General features: G+C 47.1%; 3 protein-coding genes across 8 annotated transcripts; 2 read left to right on the top strand and 1 right to left on the bottom strand.

Moving 5' to 3' along the window:
* Positions 1-793: 793 nt before the first annotated feature.
* On the top strand, positions 794-6,248 carry phc3 (polyhomeotic homolog 3 (Drosophila)). Of its 5 annotated transcripts, none has more exons than XM_055504017.1 (15): positions 794-973; positions 2,037-2,245; positions 2,347-2,457; positions 2,537-2,599; positions 2,673-2,831; positions 2,918-3,007; positions 3,083-3,290; positions 3,379-3,953; positions 4,032-4,149; positions 4,233-4,480; positions 4,585-4,744; positions 4,825-4,936; positions 5,027-5,147; positions 5,393-5,600; positions 5,685-6,248. In XM_055504017.1, exons 2-15 carry the CDS (start codon positions 2,069-2,071, stop codon positions 5,837-5,839), a joined length of 2,505 nt encoding a protein of 834 aa, XP_055359992.1. In that variant the 5' UTR covers positions 794-973; positions 2,037-2,068; the 3' UTR covers positions 5,840-6,248. The 5 variants fall into 5 exon arrangements, with proteins under 5 accessions (XP_055359992.1, XP_028987981.1, XP_028987979.1 ...); XM_029132148.3 differs by having other exon boundaries at positions 4,227-4,480; XM_029132146.3 differs by having other exon boundaries at positions 794-977; positions 4,224-4,480.
* Positions 6,249-6,487: 239 nt separating this feature from the next.
* Positions 6,488-11,642, bottom strand: dapk3 (death-associated protein kinase 3). The gene is made up of 9 exons (XM_029132150.3): positions 11,513-11,642; positions 10,671-10,772; positions 9,507-9,867; positions 9,104-9,233; positions 8,900-8,948; positions 8,788-8,814; positions 8,536-8,688; positions 8,412-8,457; positions 6,488-8,298 (listed from the first exon to the last, which is right to left on the bottom strand). Exons 2-9 carry the CDS (start codon positions 10,730-10,732, stop codon positions 7,762-7,764), a joined length of 1,365 nt encoding a protein of 454 aa, XP_028987983.1. The 5' UTR covers positions 10,733-10,772; positions 11,513-11,642; the 3' UTR covers positions 6,488-7,761.
* An 854-nt stretch (positions 11,643-12,496) lies between these two features.
* sppl2 (signal peptide peptidase-like 2) lies at positions 12,497-19,187 on the top strand. Of its 2 annotated transcripts, XM_055504018.1 has the most exons (16): positions 12,497-12,628; positions 13,409-13,525; positions 13,949-14,131; positions 14,218-14,307; positions 14,417-14,556; positions 15,147-15,289; positions 15,634-15,730; positions 15,809-15,925; positions 16,006-16,087; positions 16,171-16,245; positions 16,326-16,388; positions 16,466-16,565; positions 16,814-16,891; positions 16,970-17,130; positions 17,348-17,388; positions 17,742-17,813. In XM_055504018.1, exons 1-16 carry the CDS (start codon positions 12,581-12,583, stop codon positions 17,749-17,751), a joined length of 1,545 nt encoding a protein of 514 aa, XP_055359993.1. In that variant the 5' UTR covers positions 12,497-12,580; the 3' UTR covers positions 17,752-17,813. The 2 variants fall into 2 exon arrangements, with proteins under 2 accessions (XP_055359993.1, XP_028988396.1); XM_029132563.3 differs by lacking the exon at positions 17,348-17,388 and having other exon boundaries at positions 17,742-19,187.
* The last annotated feature ends 772 nt before the right edge of the window (positions 19,188-19,959 follow it).

Raw genomic sequence — 19,959 nt, 5'->3', positions numbered from 1 at the left:
GGTAGCATCCCGACTGTACCAAGTTTACGATTTTCTACGGGTTAGAGCTGCGTTCATTTCAGCTCTCTGAGCTCGGACATCACACAACTCCTGAGGACCTGTGGCGCATTCAAGTGCTTTGATTCGAAAATATTATATAATATTAAATTTATTAATTACTATATATACAACACTCTAAGCCAGTGTCAAAAAGCAAAATGGTTGTTTATTTGATTGTTTTTGTTAAATATAACAAAAAAAAACTCTAATTCTGGTGTGAACAGCTGTGTTATTAGGCTAATAAACAGAACCAAAGCACAGACAGCCCTGTTACATAGGCTTCAATGTTTTGTGTGCATGAAACAAATCTAACATAAAAAAGACCCCAACTGTGAAGCACGATTGAGTGTGAATCGTAACTGGAGCTGCTTTGACAGGAGACATCCATTAATGTGGCTCAGAGAAGGAAGATGCAGTAGAACAATGAGCCTGAACATCTCAATTAAAGACAACAGCCCCATTTAGGGATGCGACATATGCTCGAGCTGGAGCAGATTGTTCTGCAATACAAATAAAAAGGTCCATTTTCTTTTTCCATAAGCATTATAAATGTTTGCTGTATTAACACCGGACTCTAATGAGACACTCAGGCCTTCACTCTTTGAACTCATGTCATGTCATAGTGTCCTCTTCTGGCGCAAAATCCTTGTTTATGCATTTTTCTTCCAAACATTTCCAACCATACGAGAACCCAATAAGCTGCTTTCCAGCCTCTGTCACGCACTGAGCGCTGCGCAGCAGGACTCCCCGGGCTGCGCAAGGTCCTCCCGCACTGCGAGCGGTGCTGTGCCAGGGCTTTTTTTACTGCCCGCTGCGCACGCTTTGCTTTTTTTATCTCCATTTTAGACAGCACTGACGCATCAGTGGGCATCATGACTTGGACAATGTGCCGGTTTATGGTCAGTTCCTGACGGCCCATGTTTATCAGTACCAGGCAGGTAACACCGACAGGAGGCGGATGATTGTGCATCTGGTTTGTTCAATGTATTTTCCGACGGGTCCTAAATTATGGGCATTTTTTTATTAATAGGGATTTTATTGTCGTTTGTATTTTACCTGGATGTGTCCCCGCTTTTTAGTTGTGCATAAAACGGTCTGCAGGAAGATCAGCCAAGATTCCAGCTGCTAAACGTTTTACCCATCAGTGTTATTCTTTTATAATAAGTATAATATATGTATAGTATAATAATACCTGTATTATTTAAGGCTAGCAGTTCGAGCAGATTGAACCCAAACATTTTATTTATCTCAGCGATTGTTGCATACGCAGTGGCTTTGTTTGGTGTTTGCTTGGTTCTGTGAGCGAGACAATAAAAAAATCAATTATGGACATGAGTCACCTTATTTCATATTCATTAGATGTTCTACAACATTTGTACTAGCTGAAATAAACACGTCGGTTTGTTTACAATGTCTGCTTTCGGTTATTGTGTTTATTAATATTATTTCCAACACGAAACTAAGAATAAGTGACATAAAATCAGGAAAAGTTATTTATTCGTAATATTGTTGGACAATCGTCAGATTTAATATTGAACCGTATTTTTTTATTTTACTGTAGTTTATCATGTATGTTTAGATGTTTCCTCGGAGCACAGTGTTTAAAACTGATTTAACATTAATTACTTAATGAAGCATGAATAAATTATTTCGATCAGACTGCTTATAAACAAAATGATTGAATGGTTCATTCTGATACTTTAACTTTGTCATGACATGTAGAAAATAACTCTAATAATAACTCAATATCTCTAGTTGTTAGTTATATGATAACTAATTACAATTATAGCTGAAATAAAGTATAAAATATAGATTCAGGAGGGTTTCTGCCACCAAGTGTCCTTCATGGCAGATGTAGATAATCTAAAGGCTGGAGGCAGAACTGCCACATGTCTGATCCTGTGATCTAACGCAAGCATTTGTCATCTCTGATGAGTGAGATTCACAGCTCAGAGGAAACTGGCGTTGACCGGCCTCTTGTTCATTCATCTCTGCAGTTTCCCGTCGCTGAACCCGTGTGAGCTGCGAGATGGACAGGCAGAGGGCGAAGCCGGCGGACCCAAACAGGACGGTCACCCCCACCGCCGCTTCAGCCCCTACATCAGCAGCCGTCACCATGGCAACGCTCCCATCCGCCTGCACCACCTGCACCCTGGCCCCCTTCACCTCCCTCGGTGTCATCCCCCCTGACAGACAGGCGGTCCAGGTAACAGCCAGTAGCCTGTCACGCTCCAAGTCTTCATTATAACCCAGTATGAGTAGCTTGAAGTTCTGCAAAGTGCTACCTGGTGTTTTTGCCAAACACAGGTGATCCAGCACGCCATCCACAGGCCTCAAAGCATGGCGGCTCAGTACCTGCATCAGATGTATGCAGCTCAGCAGCAGCACCTCATGCTGCAGACAGCAGCCCTGCAGCAGGTCAGACTGTGTGGAGGAGCAGAATGGTTCAAACACAACCAGAGCAATAAATAAGTAATCTGTCCCCGTCCCGTTCCAGGCTTCAGCGTGTCCCTCATCCTCCGGTGGTTTGGGTCAAGCTGCTGGTGTTTCCCAAAGCTCTGTGAGTATGTGTGTCCACTGTCCAAAGTGAGAGCCTCGCATATGAACCGCTAACTGGTTTCCATCGACGTCAGCTCACGCTGCCAGCATCTCCAGTGACGGCCCAGTTGATCGGCCGGTGCCAAACGTCCAACTCCACCGCGGCGGCGACCACCATTTCCCAGCAGGCCATGCTCCTGAGGAACAGGCCAGATAACTGTAACCAAGCTCAGATGTACCTTCGAACTCAGATGGTGAGGGAAACTTTTCGAACATCTCAAGCGAAAGTTTTGCTTCAGCACTCGTTTCTACTTTTACTAAAAGACTTCCCTTCTGTCAGCTCATTCTAACTCCTGCAGCCACGGTGGCGGCGGTGCAGACAGACCTCCCCGCTGTCACCTCCTGCTCCTCTCTGCCTCCCTCCTCTCAGGTACAAATGTTTCCTGGCAGGAGCCACAGCCGCCGCTAAAATGTGTCTGAGCGACAGTGAATGCTGTGTCTCCAGGTGCAGAGCCTGGCTCTAGGTGCTCACCTGCCCCGGGCGCTGGCCACGGCCCACAGCGTCGTCCTCAAACAGCCCGTTCAGGCCCGCGGTTCGTCTCCAGCTGCCTCTTTCTGCGCTCTTAAGACGAACCACTGCGCCGACGCCTCAGCAGAAGCGGGACCGGCTGACGCCCCCCCGCCGGCCTCTGGACCTCAGCTTGTGCCACCAGGTGAGAGGAGCATCTCAGAGAGTGGTTCTAGTCCACACCCAGCTTCATGGTGCCCCCCCCCCCCCCCCCCCCCCCCCCTCCTCTGCAGCCCTGTGCCCGGTGCAGACCCACACCGTGGTCAAGCAGCAGCTCACCTGTCCTCCGGCCCAGCGGCTCACGCACCACCAGCTCCTCCTCCAGCAGCCGGCCGCAGCAGGACCCTCCGGCCCCCGACAGCTGCAGCCCATCGCGCTCAGAGTAGCGGCGCCGGAAGCCAACGCCAGCCCGCTTTCGCTGTCAGTCAAACGTCTGACGGCCTCCAGCACCAACGCCTCTGCTTCCTCTGCTTCCGCCGCGGTCCCGGCCGCCTCCGTGCAGCCTCAGCCTCCGCCTCTGCTGGCGGCGCCACAGCGTCGGACCTCGCTGCCGCAGGTGCGGAACCAAACGCCGCCGCCGCCGCTGGTTCTGCCCAGGCTGCCGAGGACCCCCCTCGCCTCCCCCCACAGCCTGTCCCTGCACTCGGTCCAGGCCCTGGCGGTCCATTCGGGCCGAGCGCTGCTGACGGAGCAGGAGCTGCCGGTGGCGGAGGCTCTGATCCAGATGCCCTACCAGAACCTGCCGCCTCCTCAGACGGCGGCCGTCGACCTGAAGGTGCATCCGCGCAGACGCGACGCAGCTTCGCCGGTGAGTCCGCGCTTCGATGGGAGGCTTCAGGGCTGCGTTCGTGGTTGGGCTCATGGTTTGCTGTGCTTCGGTTTCCAGTTGGGGCAAACATGCAAAGTGAACAGACAGAGTTTGGAGGACGGGGGAGACGGACAGTCTCCACAGACAGACAAGTCCCAGACGTCTCTCAGTGCAGCTCCTCAGCAGAACGAAGCAGGTGACGCACAGTTTCCCATCTGAATGAGTAAAAACACTGTCGCTCTGGTCAAACGTCTGCTTTTTATTGTCCAGTAGTGACAGGATCCTCCATCGCATCCATCCCCTCAGTGATAAGGTCTGCACAGGTGGAGGAGCCGTGTCAGCTCACCACCACCAGCCCCCCTCCTCCCCCTCCTCCCCCCAGCCTCCCAGCGGCAGCCAGAGGCCCCAGTCAGCCTGAACCTGCTCCCCCCAGTGTCCCAGGAAGCCCCGAGAGGATCCGCACGACCCACGTCCTCACTCACCTCATAGAGGGCTTCGTGATCCGAGAGGGTCTGGAGTCCTTTCCTGTACGTAACTAACTGTCATCAATCATCATAAATGTCACCCTGTCATAATCCTCACGCGTATTCATGTCAGTGCGTGGGGGTTCATTTGTCTCACACTGATGCAGGTGGGACCCTCCTCGCTGCTGGAGGACCAGCAGGCTTCACTCCCGCAGCCCCAGCAGCAGCAGACGAGCGGAGGCGCGGCAGCGGAGCGCAGTCCTCCGAGCGCCGACCCGTCCGCGTCATCGGACTCGGAGGTGGAGGACGACGGGCCAGCGGCAGCCGGTGAGGCCCGTGCGTGAGCGTGCGCGTGCGCGTGCACGTGCGGCGCGCGTGCACGTGGGACTAACAGCTGTGCCTCGCAGGGTTCGGGGGGAGCGCGGCGGCCGTGCTGCAGTGTGAGTTCTGCGGGAAACGAGGCTTCGCTCACACGTTCGTCAGGTCCAAGCGCTTCTGCTCCATGACGTGCGTCAGAAGGTGAGCGAACGGCACGCGTCCTGCACATGTGCCTGGTTGTCGGGCGGCGGCTCGGTTGACCAGCGCGGCCCCTGTGATGCGTGTGTGCAGGTTCAGCGTCAGCTGCACCAGGCGTATCTCCATGCTGAGGGCGGGCCACAGGCCGGCGGGCAGGAGGGGCCGGCCCCCCAGCAGAGTCAATGGAGCCTGCAGACAGCAGTTTCTGAGCCAGGTCAGTGAATAAGATGCCTGACCTGCAGGACAGGTCGCTCTGTGGGGGCCTTTTATTGGTCACAAGGTCATGACGAACCTTTCAATCAACAGGTAACTTATGCATAATGGCTCAAAAAGGCTATGCTTCGTTAAATATATATTGAATGCAACTTTACACCTGTAAAAGCCCAAATATTCACTGAGACTCAAACCGACGTTAGGTTCAGTCTAAATGCTTCACCTTTGTCCAATGGGACACCACAGGCTCACGGCTCGTTGCTGAGAGAGGAGGAAGAGGAGGATGAGGAAGATGAGCCTAGAGTTCCCATGACAACGCGGCTGCGGAAGCAGGCGGAGGGGAAGCAGGACAGGGCGACGGAGCAGAGAAGCACAGATACGTTCAGCGTGTCGGACGGGTGTCCGTCCCAGTGGAACGTGGAGCAGGTGTTCGCTTACATCAGCTCCCTGCCAGGTATTGAACCCTCAACCTCTGGTGTTTGACGGTTTCAGCCCTGCACATGTGAATGTGTGTGTGTGTGTCTTGTCTTTGTCCCAGGCGGACAGGAAGTGGCAGACGGGTTTCGCTCCCAGGAAATCGATGGACAGGCCCTGCTGCTGCTCACAGAGGACCACCTGGTCAGCACCATGAACCTCAAACTGGGACCTGCACTCAAACTCTGCGCCCACATCAACTGTTTGAAAGACACCTGAGAACACTTCCACTGTCAGAGGACGTGTTTGTGCTGCTGTGGCGCCAGGAAAAGCAGAACCCAGGTCTGTTCAAGTGAAGCACTGCTCATCTTTGACTCGTCTCACTTGACCTTGGACTGAGCTGAAATCATGAATGCTGTTTTTTCATGAGGCCACTTTTAATATTTGGCTCATCCATTTGTTTCAGAATGGTTTTAAACTTTGTTTGTATCATTTGTAAACAAAAAGACCGACTTAACTTTTAAACGATTTCACATTGAAGGTGCTGTAAATGTCAAAACAGATTATCAGAGGGGTTAAAGTTGTAAGAAAGTTGTAATGAGTTATAAAAACGTACAAGTTATTTATTGTTATTTATGTGTTACACTCGTGATAATATGCAAATAAAGTGAATCTGCTTCACAGTTCAGACATGGAACCTAATCACAGCGTGTGTGGTGTCGTTCCGCCACCAGAGGGCCGTCCTCACACGGTGCAGTGTGAATGGAAGCAACAAACGCTTCTAGGCCCATTCATGTCATTAACAGCGTTCCATTAAGACTGCTTTTCTGTTTTTCCCTTTTATATCTTAAAACTAAAATTATCTGGATCAAAAATTATCATTATATGAAGACAGCTTTGCAAGTTCATACAAAAACAACATATAAGTGAGTTACAATGATAAGTTTGTTTATTTCAAACAAGCACAGACAGTTTATCTTACACCTCAGATTAAAATAGACTTTGGAACAATGCTTTAATCGTTTAAGTGCAAATGAATAGGGTTCACTACGGTTCCATGTACACGGGGAATGTGCCGTCTGGATGTGGAACCTACTGATGGAATGTTTCAGGTGTGCAGGGACAGACTCCATGCACAGGTTCCATGCATGCTATTTGGTTTACAAGGCTACTGTGCAAGTCGGTGCGCGTAAGACATAGAGCGACGTCGGTGAGAGAGGAGGTCGATGACAGAAGTGTGCTCACCGAGGCAAACAGGCACTGCAGGGATGGGTTCATACATTCTGAACGCGGCTTCGTTTCACACATCCATCAACACGGATCCATTTTCTAGAAGGTTACACATAGTCTGGTACTAATCGTTGAAACAGTGAATGATCCGGAGCTCTTTCACTTTAAGTGCTCTTTTAGGCAATTATTTAGAGGATTAATTGGATTGATGTAACAAATTTGTACAGAAATGAGGTCTTTTAAAATGTCCAATAAAATGAAAATTCAAATCACAGCTAAACTGACAAATAATGGCCTCCCATGCTGATATGTTGTCTGTGGTTAGTACCAAACTACATGAACCTTTAAAGAATATATAAGCAAATAGCAGAACTGTAAAACATAAGCCTGACAGATTCATTGCATACTTGATGCACATGCGCTCCCAGATAGGAGGGAAGTTTAATGTCAGCTCAAGTCCAATCTGGAAATGCATAACTAGAAAAAGAAAACCCCTGAATTATGTGCAAACCTGACATTAAAAGCTGTTTGTTGTTAGGTTTTCTAACTGGCCAGTAACCTGAGTCAGGCACAACTGAGCGGACGTCTGTGACCTTTAAAGCAATAAAAAAATGATAAAACTGAAGTTTTTAAAAAGACAAGCACGTTAATAAAAACAATGTAGCAACTACAAATAAGCTAATAGGTTGCAAATCATTTTAACTATGATGCGCTACAGCTGTTACAGTACATAACATTTTAAAATTATAAATTAATTCTTGAAAACACAGGAATGAACATCTTTAGCGAGGAATGGATTCAGTACTTTGCCTCTCTTCTTCTTGCTGGTGGAGCATCTTCCCTACGGCAGCAGCGTAGCTTATGAGGACAGCTGACCTGTAGCCCTCTGCTGTGTAGCTTCAAGCAGAGGAAACGGGAGGAGGAGGAGGATACTGGAGAATGAAAGAGTCACTGCCGGAGCTCGGCCCAGATCAGGGCATGCTGCCAGACCCAAGGCCGTCCTTCTCTGCAGATATGGACTTAACCAGCTCCTCCACCCAGCGCACCTCCGAGGCCACCTGCTCAGCCAGGACCTCGTAGCGGTTCTCCATGCGCCCAAACTTGCGCTTCAGGATGTTGGTTGCCTGTGTGACGACTCGGGCCTCCTCTTGACACTTCTTGCGCTGAGTCTGAGTGCGCTGCAGCTCTTGGCGGATGTGGCTCAGGTCACTGGAGATGCTCTGGTTCTCCTCCTTGTACCAGCCCTCCTTCTCCTCATAGATAGACAGCAGCGCTGCCACATCCTCTCTGCACGAGCGCTGGTTCCGCTCCAGCTCCCTCAGGCCTTCCTCCGCTGCAGCGATCTCCTCAAGCACCTGGGAGAAGCGCTCAAAGTTGACATAGGTGTTGTTGGGTGGCATGCTGGAGTGGGACTTGATGGTGTATTCCTTGAGCCGGGTGGTCTTCAGGCGGCGACGCTCTGGCTTGTTGTCTCGTTCCTCCTGGCGTACGTTTCGCCTCTTGATCACCTGCAGAAAAGACATTTTTATGGTATTTATAAACTGTAACATGAGGGATGAGACTGTGGTGAGTTGGATAGGCAGCTCAGCCACTTAAACATGAATTCTTCTGTAGTACCCACCTTGATCCAGGGGTGCTCGAGACTGTCATCAATGGTCATTCTCTTCCTGCAAAAGAAAATGATTTTCTGTTCTGTTCCTGTTCCTTAACTTGTTTAGTGTCAGGACAAAATCTGAAGTTCATACTTTGGATCCTTGACCAGCAGCCGACGTATGAAGTCTTTGGCCAGTTCGCTGGTGTTACTGAAATACTCTTCATCAAAGTCGTAGTTAACAGCTGAGATGTTGGTCAGAGTCTCCTGCTTGGTCTCGCCCAGGAACGGTGACGCACCACTCAAACTAATATCAAGACAAACTGCTTTAGACCACATACAGGCAAGCAGCAATTTATCTTTCAGCAACTTGCAACAGCCAGTTTTGATCTGAAACATTACTCACAGAATGTATGTGATTACACCAATGCTCCTGCAGAGAACAGAGAAACCAAACATAAACTAAAATCCCCACATAAGTCAGTATGGCAAAGAATAAAAACATGTTTATATCTTACCACATGTCTGCCTCCAGTCCAAGCGGCTCATAGTTGACTATTTCTGGTGCTGTAAAACACAGAGGAATGAACATTTTAATTCAAAACAGATGTAGAGATCTGAAACTGCTGCTATGTGGGCACCAAGACTGATTTGGGATTTCCAAAGTGGAACATTTTAACTGTGTGAACGACGTTTATCCAAAAGAAGGAAAAGAATCTCACCAACAAATTCTGGGGTTCCAAAGATATTTTTGAACTCATTTCCTGCTTTAATTTGATGAGCAATACCAAAGTCAATGAGTTTAATCCTGGGGCTGGGGACGTTTTTGTCCAGCAGCATGATATTCTCTGGCTGTTGAATTAAACGGTCAGAGAAAGAGAGAAGGTTTTAGTTTAGTACACGTATGCACACTTTACATCATTCCCCTTGGTCGTAGATTAATGATGTGGCTACTCTAGGGAAAGTTACAGATCCACTTGTACATTACATCCAGTTAGAATTCACACAATGAGTTGGCAAATACACAACAGTTATATATCAACCAGGAAAAGATACACTATCAACAAAGTTGTCCAATATTAATGCTCTTCAATCGCTGTTGCCAACTCTCAACAAACTGCTGACCTTGAGGTCAAAGTGAGCGATGCGCTTTGAATGGAGATACTGAACGCCGTCCAGGATCTGTTTAAGGAACTGTGTGGCTTCCTCCTCCGTCAGAGACTCCTTCTCAGCCAGGAAGTCAAACAGCTCTCCTCCAGACACCAGCTCCAGGATGAGGATCACGTCCGTTTTGTTTTCAAAGATGTCGTGCAGAGTGATGATGTTACTGTGCTGGATCTCGCGCAGGATGTTGACTTCGCGCTCGATCTCTTCCCGACTTACTCCTCGCCGACTGGACGACAGCCGGCGCTTCTTTATAAACTTGGCTGCGTACTCAACGCCAGTGCTCTTCTCCTTACACTTACGAACAATGGCAAACTGTCCGCTACAGAGAGGAGAAAAGAAAATGAGGGAAATGATAAAGAAGACACACACAATGTTTGCCTTTATTCAATTCTTTTGCCGTTTTTGTCAGCTGAATAGACACATAAACCAGGTGGCTTGAAACAAATTCAAAAGACATAAAATGAAGCATTAAATCGTGTTTTTTTCCCCAATAGCAAAGCTTGCATCTATAGTAAAAAGTATTCTGACAGCACTGACAGACTCATCCAACTTAGCACTAATAGATAGAAGTAGATTGTTGATGTTTGAATAACCCTACTGACAAGAGCAAGGAGACCAACATGCATGGAGGTGAAAACATTTCATAAGGTTTGTCTGTGCAGAACGTGAAGGAATGCCCCATTTAATGTGTCTGTACCTTTTGTTGTCAGCCCCAACTCACCTACGCACAGACTGCCCTCTAATTTAGAGAAACTACACCACAGCAAAGGCACAGGGGGAGACAGTGATGTCATGTTCTTGCTGCATTACTGCAGAAAAATATGGCATAGGTAGAAAGTGTAGCGCAGGCTACTACAAAAAGTGATGACTCATACACAAACTATTAGACAGGGTAGAATTAGAAAGTGTTGATAGTAGTTAGCTGTTGACAGCGACAACATATTTTGCGCCTTTGCCAGGTACAATTTGACTGATTGACACTCAATCACAATCACAACAACCACCTTACCTTATATTGTCTCATCACATTGGGTATGAGGACACATAAACCCTAAAGCTGTTCACCACTAACAGAGACACGCTAGAGATTGAGATGAACAACAGTAAATCTGCATAACATACCTGCCCAGCTCCTCTCCCATCTCATAGTACATCTCGACATCCTCTTGTCTGAAGGCAGCCATTGTGTGTGAATGGAGTAATGATGGGAAGCCTTGAGATTCACTGCAGCAGAGAAGGCAAATGTATAAGTTGAAGAAGACTGGCTGTGACTGGTGTACATGCACCACAATGAGAACACAGTGCCCTAGACAGTGATGTATTACTAAAAGCAGCCTGTGAGAAAGGACCTTGCTAGAAGTCAGAACTGCCGTATTTACCTACATCGAACTGGTCTCTTACAACATGGCTTTTCCTCCTTATTTGGCCCGAGCAAACACCGCTTTAGTTTTCAGACACTTTCTAGCTGACGTCAGACCTCTGCATACCAGTCCTACTTACATCATCTCCTCCCCAAACCAGCGATCTGGCTCAATTAAAGGGTCTGGGCTGAAAGCGCCTCTTTCATTTTTCACCACTACACCTTATTTAATGTGATCCATAAAACACGGTAAACCCGAAAAGACCAACAAACCCATGCGCATCATCGGATACTAAAGAACTTCATAATGTATGTTAAAAGACTCTTTCGGAAATGACTATAAAGAAAAAGCATAAACACTACAATGACAGCTGTGAAGTTTGCCAAAGGCATACATATTCACACTTTTGTAATCAAATGATTATTTACGGAAAAAAAACTGAGGAGGATCCCGGCGACAGGACACAGCTAGCTTAGCGTGTTAACAGGCTAACGTAAACCACCGGCTGTCGATGTTTGGGTAAACGTAATCGTTACTTCGCTAAAAAAAAGTAGTTAATAACATTAAAATATGACCAACAACGTGGAAGTAACATATACTTACAGCGTAGCTGTCTACGAGTGCTGCATTCCCCTCTGAAGTAACCACTGGTGGATGAATTCTCAGAAGAGGCGAACTAGCGACACCAGCAACTTCCGGTACTGGATTTCTTAATAAAGGCATGAACAAATGTGCCTTCTGCTCTTATCACATGAATGTGTGGCGTTGAATGACAATACGGCTGCACATAGGAAGTAGTCTTGCAGTGTTTTGTTAATGAGCAAAAGACACTTTAAATAGACACAGAGAAAGTCCATTTAAACCGCATCAACTAATTAACCTTTTATTCTGAAGACTTAAATGGATTCATATCCGGTGTTTGATGCGTCCTTCTTTGCAGGTAAATAACCAGCAGAAGGACGAACATATGGAATGACTTCATGATAAGGGAATCAAGCTGCTGCATCACGTCAGTAAATAACAAGACTGAGCCTGCAGATAGATCAGTCACACCACAGCACTTAAACCTTGTATTCCCCACTGTCTGGGATGTAGGCTCATTCATACAAAACACAAGCGAAGTGAAATTATGTTGGGTACAACATATACTATTCAGAAATCACAAGACTGCCTAATTCTTGCCTTTAATATATTAACACGAGAATAATAATGACCTAATATTTTTGACACACATCCTCTTCATTTTATTTCAAATTGAGACTCATTGGCCTTCTATTTAAAACGAGTTGCCTTTTTATTAATGATATTTGATCTAACAAAGGTAACAGGTAAATATTACCCATATATATTGTTTATATTGCTAGTAATCCATATAATCTTCACATCTGTTAAGTATTTCAACATGAAAAAATTGTTGGAAAACCCGCATCTAGTATTAAACTTAAAGTTCAATGGCTTTGCTGCGGCGTTTGTTTGTTTTATAATTTTGATCGAACGTAGCTACAGCCAATCAGATACATCCTTTGGCGCGTCGGGACAAAATGAACCAATTAGAAGCCGGGAATCCAAAAAAGGGCGTATCTCGGTGGAACAGCTGGTGGGGGCTCCGCTGAGGGAGCAGAGGCGAGCTGGTTGGTGGTTGATGGGAGAAACAACAGCAAGCTAGGTATCATGAGGGTCCCCGAAACACTGATCTGGGCCGCGCTTTTTATCCAGAAGGTGAGCGAGACCTCTTGCGATTATCCGGAAATACTTTGTTTGCGCGTCTACGCCACACAACACAACAGCAAAACAAAACAAGCTGCTCTTTTAACCGTTCTCCGGCAGCGTTAGCTCTGATGCTATGACCGTTAGCTTGCGGAGATCACCGCAGGCCCTGGATGCCCACACACCACTCACCTTTAGTTGTGAACGGAGCATGATTGTTGCTGATTCAGCGGATCCCCGGAGCGTCTGACAGACTCTGTGATTAGCAGATCGAGAAATATGAACCAAGGTGACGGTTCCGACAGGAGACACGATAAAGCGCGTCTAACGAAAAAAAACCTCCAGCTGACATAGGAATAAAAAAGACCTGTTTCAGCGAGAAGGCGTCGGAAGGTTCGACACGGTTCAAATGTTTGTTCTCACGCTAAAAACAACACAACTGAGTCTGGACACAAGTGAATCTGCACTTTAACCTGATGTTTAACAAATCAGGATTCAGCCTTTAAGATCAGCATTTGGAGCAAGGATGTGGAAAACCTCGTTCAGCTGCACTTTTTATTGTTCTATTTAAACTTGCGCAATGAGACAGTCTAGTGGTTCATCTGCGCACAAAGCCACCTTTGGTGCAAGCACAGGTGTAAACGTGTAATAACATTACTCCAGCATCGGTAAAGTTCTGGTAAACATGATGTGTTGCTTTACAGCACTGACATTAGGACGTTTATCTGGACTATTTGTTACAACTACTGTCTCATTTGGAAACTTTATAATGTTTTGATGTCTTGTTGGCAGGTGGTGGCAGAGTACGGCATGGCCCATTTCAGTGACAAGGGCAAGAACAAAGGAAAGGATTACTGCATATTCTTTAACCCACAGTGGGCACATCTACCTCAGGACCTCAATAAGGCAGTAAGTCATGACAGATCAAGAGCCTTCAACTTCATACGCTCTGTCTTGATGACACTGGCTTTTCTCTCTTTTCCTCTTCTTGGCCTGTTTTCATGTTGAAAACGGTTCACCTTCTCTGTGGAAGACCACTGAGTTGAGCCTTCAGGATAAACATGACCTGGATGAACGAGAACCTGCACAGACGATTATGACTCCGATATTAAATATTCAAAGGCTTTTACAGCTGAGCAGAAAAACAGGTTTAACTCCCAGCTTACGCTAATGCAGTGGATCAGTGGAATGTTTTTCTTTGAGGAAACCTTGTACAGAATTCCAAAATCTGAAAGTGCATCTTTAGGCTGTTTCTTAAAATGACTGGAGGCGCTGGTGATGTTTAGGACCAACGCAGGCCCACGTTACACTTTGCATATCTTTGCCTTGTAGTCACGGCTCCAGATCCATGACCTGACAACATCAGTCCTGTGCTCACCGTCCGAGGTCCCGGAGGGAGGGTTCCCGAATCGCATCCCCATGGTGATGAGGGGCAACTGCACCTTCTACGAAAAGGTCAGACTGGCCCAGATGAATGGCGCCAAAGGGCTGCTCGTCGTCAGCAAGGACCGGCTGGTACGTTTGCATGTACTTGTTGTAAATCAAACGTAAATCCTTCGGGCACTTCAGGAAAAAAAGAAATACTTATTTTGTCATTTTAGACGCCACCGGGTGGTGACGAGTCGCATTATGAGGAGATAGACATTCCTGTCGCTCTGCTCAGTTACTCTGATATGCTGGACATAAGCAAGGTGAGACCACGACCTTTATCCAGTGAAGAAACATTAAATGGATTTTTCTATGCGAAGAAACTGAAGAATGCATTTTCACCGTGTTTCCGTCCAAATCTGACCCCTGCAGACCTTCGGTAAAGGCAGATTGGTGGCCATGTACGCACCCAACGAGCCGGTGCTGGACTACAACATGGTGATCATCTTCTTGATGGCCGTAGGGACGGTGGCCGTTGGAGGCTACTGGGCTGGCAGCAGAGACCGTAAGAAGTAAGTGGACACGACTGGAGCCGAGGACGGACTCCACGTACAGTCTGTTTAGTTTGCAGCTTTACTGCAGGACATTCCACTGCATTACAAATGAGCGTACCTTGCTTCTAAATTTAAATCACACTTAATTTATCACAGGCGTCATCACATCATTTATAGTTTTCTTGGCAGAGAAAGTTGAGTGTAGGATTAGTCAGTTTTTCCTCATGGTCTGAAATCCAGCAGTCACTATTGTAGTCCTGCAACTCCGCCAGAAGCCAGTGTTGTTTATTTGAGGCCATTTAAATGACTCATAGACTGAAGCCCGTCAGACTGTTCTTCCTTTGCGGCGTTGCCAAGGTGACGAGGGTGCAGTCAGACGGGGTCTGTGATGTACACGACCTCAGGCAAAAAAAAAAAAAAAAAAAAAAAACGAGGTCTGTTTGCTGAAGTCAGAAATGCTGCAAATGCCAACTGGTAAATATTGACTGTCGCCGGCGGGATGTCACCCCGGCTGCACTGGCATTTCACCAGCTGAAAGCCTGGAGAGGGCGCCGAGGCGACGTCAGCGCCCCACATCCACGCCGTGACTCGCTTTCTTCCTTGTGCAGAGGCTACATGAAGCACAAGCGGGACGACGGCGCAGAGAAGCAGGACGAGGAGACGGTGGACGTGACGCCCATCATGATTTGCGTGTTTGTGGTCATGTGTTGCAGCATGTTGGTGCTGCTCTACTACTTCTACGACCACCTGGGTACGACGCAGCTACACACTCCTCACGCTAACGCTCCTTGCTCAGATCCCTCTCATGTGCGTCCCTGGTATTTGCTGCTGCGCCGGGGATCGCTTGCCTCTCACAAGCAGTGCTTAACTTCCTCCCTCACTCATTATGGTCTGGCAGGGCTTGACCAACGTTTCCCTCTCTAACGGACAGTCTGAATGCAGCCCTCTCGACTTTCTACCACACAAACCTTACTGGTCATCATTTTTCTTATTTTGATGTTCAAATGCTGTCAAACTTGTCAGCGAGTCCAGGCAGAGTGAATCTGAAGCAGGTTGAGTGGATGTCTACCAACACGCTCTAATTGTTTGTTTCAGCCATTTGGGTCATCGTCATCTTCTGCGTGGCCTCCTCCGTCGGCCTCTACAGCTGTCTGTGGCCTTTCGTGAGGAGACTTCCTTTCTGCAAGTGCAGGTGAGGCTCCTCCGGCCGCCGCCCTGCGTGCGTTCCACCCTTCTCCGCCTCTGACCCGTCTTCCTTCTCCTCTCGCAGAATCCCGGAGAACAACCTGCCGTACCTGCACAAGCGGCCGCAGATCCGCATGCTGCTGCTGTCGGCCGTCTGCGTCGGCGTCAGCGTCACCTGGATGGTTTTCCGCAACGAGGACCAGTGAGTTGAGACTCTTTCCGTGGCTCCTCGTGCGTTCAGCTCTTACATGTTCCAGCTCACGCGTGTACTGTGCGCTGCAGGTGGGCGTGGGTGTTGCAGGACGCCCTGGGCATCGCCTTCTGTCTCTACATGCTGAAAACAGTCCGACTGCCCACATTTAAGGTGGATCGGCACTTCTGTATGTTTATGATAGACTGAATCATGCCTGCACTAAATCACCCCGTGGCCTCTGTTTCTCTCTGCAGGCTTGTACTTTACTACTGAGCGTCCTTTTCGTCTACGACGTCTTCTTTGTGTTTATTACGCCGTTCCTTACGAAGGTTCGTCAGTATCTGTTTCCCAGTCTGAGCTGTTTAAGTGTCGCCTCGCGCTTATGTTACTAAAGGCTCTCTCTCCTCAGGGAGGAAAAAGCATCATGGTGGAGGTGGCAGCTGGTCCCGCTAACTCCACCACACATGAAAAGGTGAGCTCCTCCTCCAAATCCCTCGTCTGCGTCTGTGGCTGCGTTTTGTGTCATGACAGAACCTCCTGTTCCTCCAGCTTCCCATGGTTCTCAAAGTGCCCAGGTTAAACTCCTCCCCCCTGGCTCTCTGTGATCGGCCCTTCTCTCTCCTGGGCTTCGGTGATGTTTTAGTGCCAGGTAATCGTCATCATCGTCACTTTTTTTAATGAGGTACATAGAGATGTGATCAACATCCAAACTGGGCTGCGATGAGCTGTGGAATGGAGCTACCTTTGGTCTGGTGGCTCAGTGGGCGGAGCGTCAGCATTGGTCATCAGCAAGACCAGTTTGGTCATTACATTGTAAACAGATGTGATAATGACCAATAACGGCTTCCTGTCTTTCTTTCATCCTTCCTTTGTTCTGACCGTCGTCCCTCCCTCCAGGTCTGCTGGTGGTGTACTGTCACAGGTTTGACATCCTATCGCAGTCCTCCAGGATCTACTTTGTGGCCTGTACCATCGGTGCGTTCCAGTCCGTTCTGTTGTGAGTGGAGGCACCGTCCGTTTGCTTGCTGACGTCTCTCTTGCTGTCGCCTCCAGCCTACGGCGTGGGGCTGCTCATCACGTTCGTGGCTCTGGCCGTGATGCAGAAGGGCCAGCCGGCGCTGCTCTACCTGGTGCCTTGCACTCTGCTCACCAGCCTGGCCGTGGCGCTGTGGCGCAAGGAGCTGCCCCAGTTCTGGACCGGGAGTGGATTTGTGGTGAATACCAGTTTGACATGACTGCCTTCTGCCGAGGAACAAAAAGACTTTAAAAAAAATACAAACCAGATTAATAACGTGCAGAGTAAAATAGAATTTCAATTTGAGTAACCCCTTAAAATAATTCCATCAGTTCAACCTGCCTCTTTCTATTTCACTGTCCTCCCCTCCCCCCCATCGCTGCCCCTGCCCTTTATTTTACTTGGCTGTGCTCTAGTCTGCTGCTGAGGGCTCAGCTGTCTGTGAATGTCACTGCAGGTACTTTATCTGCGCTTACTCTTCACTCCATCATTAAACACATCCCGATCCCACTTAAGGCCTAATTTGTTCAGTTCTTCCTGTGTTGTGTATCTGCTGACAGTAGTGATTAGGAAGTAACATGGGTAATTACAACACCCATTAATGAAGTAGGGGATTTCATGTGTTGCCTCTCTGCTTTAATGATGACATGATAAGATTGTGGAGCTTTCATTTCCTTTATACATCTGATCAGATGTGTTTAATCAGTGGAGGAAGGACTGACCGACTTTTGTGGTTCATCATCAAAATTAGTTTTGGACCCGATACATTGCAGGCGTCTCACACAGACTATATCTTTATGTCCCTAACAGCCTCCCATAGTCCTCGCCCCAATCAACTGTACACAAACTGCCGCGCCGCAGACAGAGGGACCCTCCCCCAAAGCAGAACCCCAAACCAGTGAAGCCGCAGGTCAGAGCGACAACGGGCCCCAGCACTCGCCTCAGGAAGAGCCTCCGGCCGAGAAAGACGGGGGAGACCACAAGTGTGACTGAGCTGGACTTTAGCACGGCATTTCCCATTTCACATCCTTTCATTTCTTCTTCCAATTTGTGTCTTGATGAGTGAACACGTTAAATGTTTATTTGCACTTGGTGCAAAGGGAAGCGCGAGCTGTTTCAGGGACACGCACTGTTCCTCCTGTAATGGCCAACTCAGAAAGATTCTTTAAGCCCTAAGTGATCCCATCTGAAGCCTAAACAACCAGTGTCTGCAGCAACATCCCCTTGTCAGTTTGCTCACAGGACACATGCATCAGTTTACGTCTCCGTGCTTCATGAAATCAGAACGTGTTCAGTCCCGACGGCCAAAAGCCACGGTGCAAATAAAGCCGAGCGCCGCTGGGAAACAACGGATCCACTCTGTGAGCCTCTGGAACCACCTGTCGCTGCTGTGATTCAGCGGCCCTGTGTGTGTGTGTGTGTGTGTGTGTGTGTGTGTGTGTGTGTGTGTGTGTGTGTGTGTGTGTGTGTGTGTGTGTGTGTGTGTGTGTGTGTGTGTGCGCGCGCTTTAGTGTCGGTCACGTCTCACCAAAGTTAGAATAAGTCCAGCAGCGTTGGCTCAACAGTTCATACCCTTTAAGATGTGGTGCTATTATGGTTGTGGTTTGAGCCCAAAATTACATTTAACAGCATTTATTAGCTTTTTTCCTTTTCAGTTTGCTTAAAGGTCATTTTGGGGTTTTTTGTGTATGCTACAAATTTAACAGCCAGCCACCGCAGTAGTTATTCATATTGTATCAGCGATGGGTTTTGGCCTTATGGTGTCTGTGTGCGAGATAAAGCACAATGTGTCATGTATAAAAGTACTGGGCCCGAGCTGAGTAAACGGAGGCGCCGGTGACGGGTTGTGATACCAGTGTTGTTGAATTTGTTTGTACAGAGGCGTTTGCACAATAATTTTAACTCATGGACCGACAGAAATGCTTGGTTCATGTCTGTAAATATGTTCATGTGTAGTCAAAGAAATAACAAAAGGTAATCAACATTATCTTCATCCTCCATTCTAAAGGAGAACAGCACTCACTGCATATAGACAGAACTCCAATCCTCATGCATTTATAAACCCTGTTAAGAGTTTGCTGTGAACTCATCATGATCAGAAATGAAATCAGAGCAGCTTAGTTGATTGAATGTCTGCACTTGAACAAGCAGCAGTGTTTTACAGGACATGAGATTATTCATGCACCAGTTTTTCTCCAGCTGGTTTCATTGCCTCCGATGGAGAAATAATAAACAAACATCATATTTAATACCTCACTTTGCATCGTTTCATTTAAGGCTTAGTTGCACTTCTCGCTGAACCTGTGTTTCACTGTGCTGTCTTAGGGAGCAATCCACACACATGCATTTTTCTTTTTACAACAGATATATTCATAAAAATAGTACCATAAACATTTGCAAAGAATAAAAGGTAGGTGGCTTCTGGCATTTCTTGATTTCTTGCAAAATATCAAATGAAACACTTTTAGGTTTCAAAACAGACAAAAATCACTGTATGTGTCACAGGTGAAAGCGACCGAAATACACTAAAAACAGGCTTTAACCGTAAAAACACCAAAGTTACTTTATGTGTTTTCTTGATTTCTTGCAAAAAATCAAATGAAACACTTTTAAGTTTCCAAATGGAAAGAACAAAATCTAACCGTAAAAAAAAATTAATCTCTTTAGTCATGTTTATTGATGAAAACACTAAAAACATTTTCACATTATGTTTGACAGTATAAAAACAAAGATACGTTGTATTTTGGCAGAAACCTATGATCTAATCAAGTCCTGGGTCAAAGACATGTTCCACAACAAAAACCACAAATGCGCAAAGAAATGAAAGTTTTTTTGGTCTGTCACAAATGTAATGCATTGGCAAAATACACCACTCTACATCAACTAAGTGAAACATCTGTGATGCTAATTTTTAATTTATTTTAGTCTATTTTTTATTTCTTTTTATGCAAATAATTCATGTTTTGTGCAAAACTGGTCAATAAAAAGGATTCTGATTCTGATAAAACTAATTATAACTCTACAAACA

The sequence above is a fragment of the Betta splendens genome, chromosome 17 (genome assembly GCF_900634795.4).
Source record: "Betta splendens chromosome 17, fBetSpl5.4, whole genome shotgun sequence".
Classification (NCBI taxonomy): Eukaryota; Metazoa; Chordata; class Actinopteri; order Anabantiformes; family Osphronemidae; genus Betta; species Betta splendens.
The sequence above is the reverse complement of the archived record's forward strand: the minus strand, read 5'-3'. Positions and strand labels throughout refer to the sequence as shown.

Bases quoted from the DNA above. Each gene is read 5' to 3' on its own strand.
- phc3 (XM_029132146.3), top strand. From the start codon at position 2,069: ATGGACAGGCAGAGGGCGAAGCCGGCGGACCCAAACAGGACGGTCACC. The intron at 2,832-2,917 runs GTGAGGGAAACT...CCCTTCTGTCAG, and splicing joins TGTACCTTCGAACTCAGATG to CTCATTCTAACTCCTGCAGC. The intron at 3,954-4,031 runs GTGAGTCCGCGC...TTCGGTTTCCAG, and splicing joins GACGCGACGCAGCTTCGCCG to TTGGGGCAAACATGCAAAGT.
- dapk3 (XM_029132150.3), bottom strand. From the start codon at position 10,732: ATGGCTGCCTTCAGACAAGAGGATGTCGAGATGTACTATGAGATGGGA. The intron at 8,949-9,103 runs GTGAGATTCTTT...TGTGTTTTACAG, and splicing joins TGGAACCCCAGAATTTGTTG to CACCAGAAATAGTCAACTAT. The intron at 8,689-8,787 runs GTGAGTAATGTT...TCTTGATATTAG, and splicing joins GGTGTAATCACATACATTCT to TTTGAGTGGTGCGTCACCGT.
- sppl2 (XM_029132563.3), top strand. From the start codon at position 12,581: ATGAGGGTCCCCGAAACACTGATCTGGGCCGCGCTTTTTATCCAGAAG. The intron at 12,629-13,408 runs GTGAGCGAGACC...TCTTGTTGGCAG, and splicing joins CCGCGCTTTTTATCCAGAAG to GTGGTGGCAGAGTACGGCAT. The intron at 17,131-17,741 runs GTGAATACCAGT...TGTCCCTAACAG, and splicing joins GGACCGGGAGTGGATTTGTG to CCTCCCATAGTCCTCGCCCC.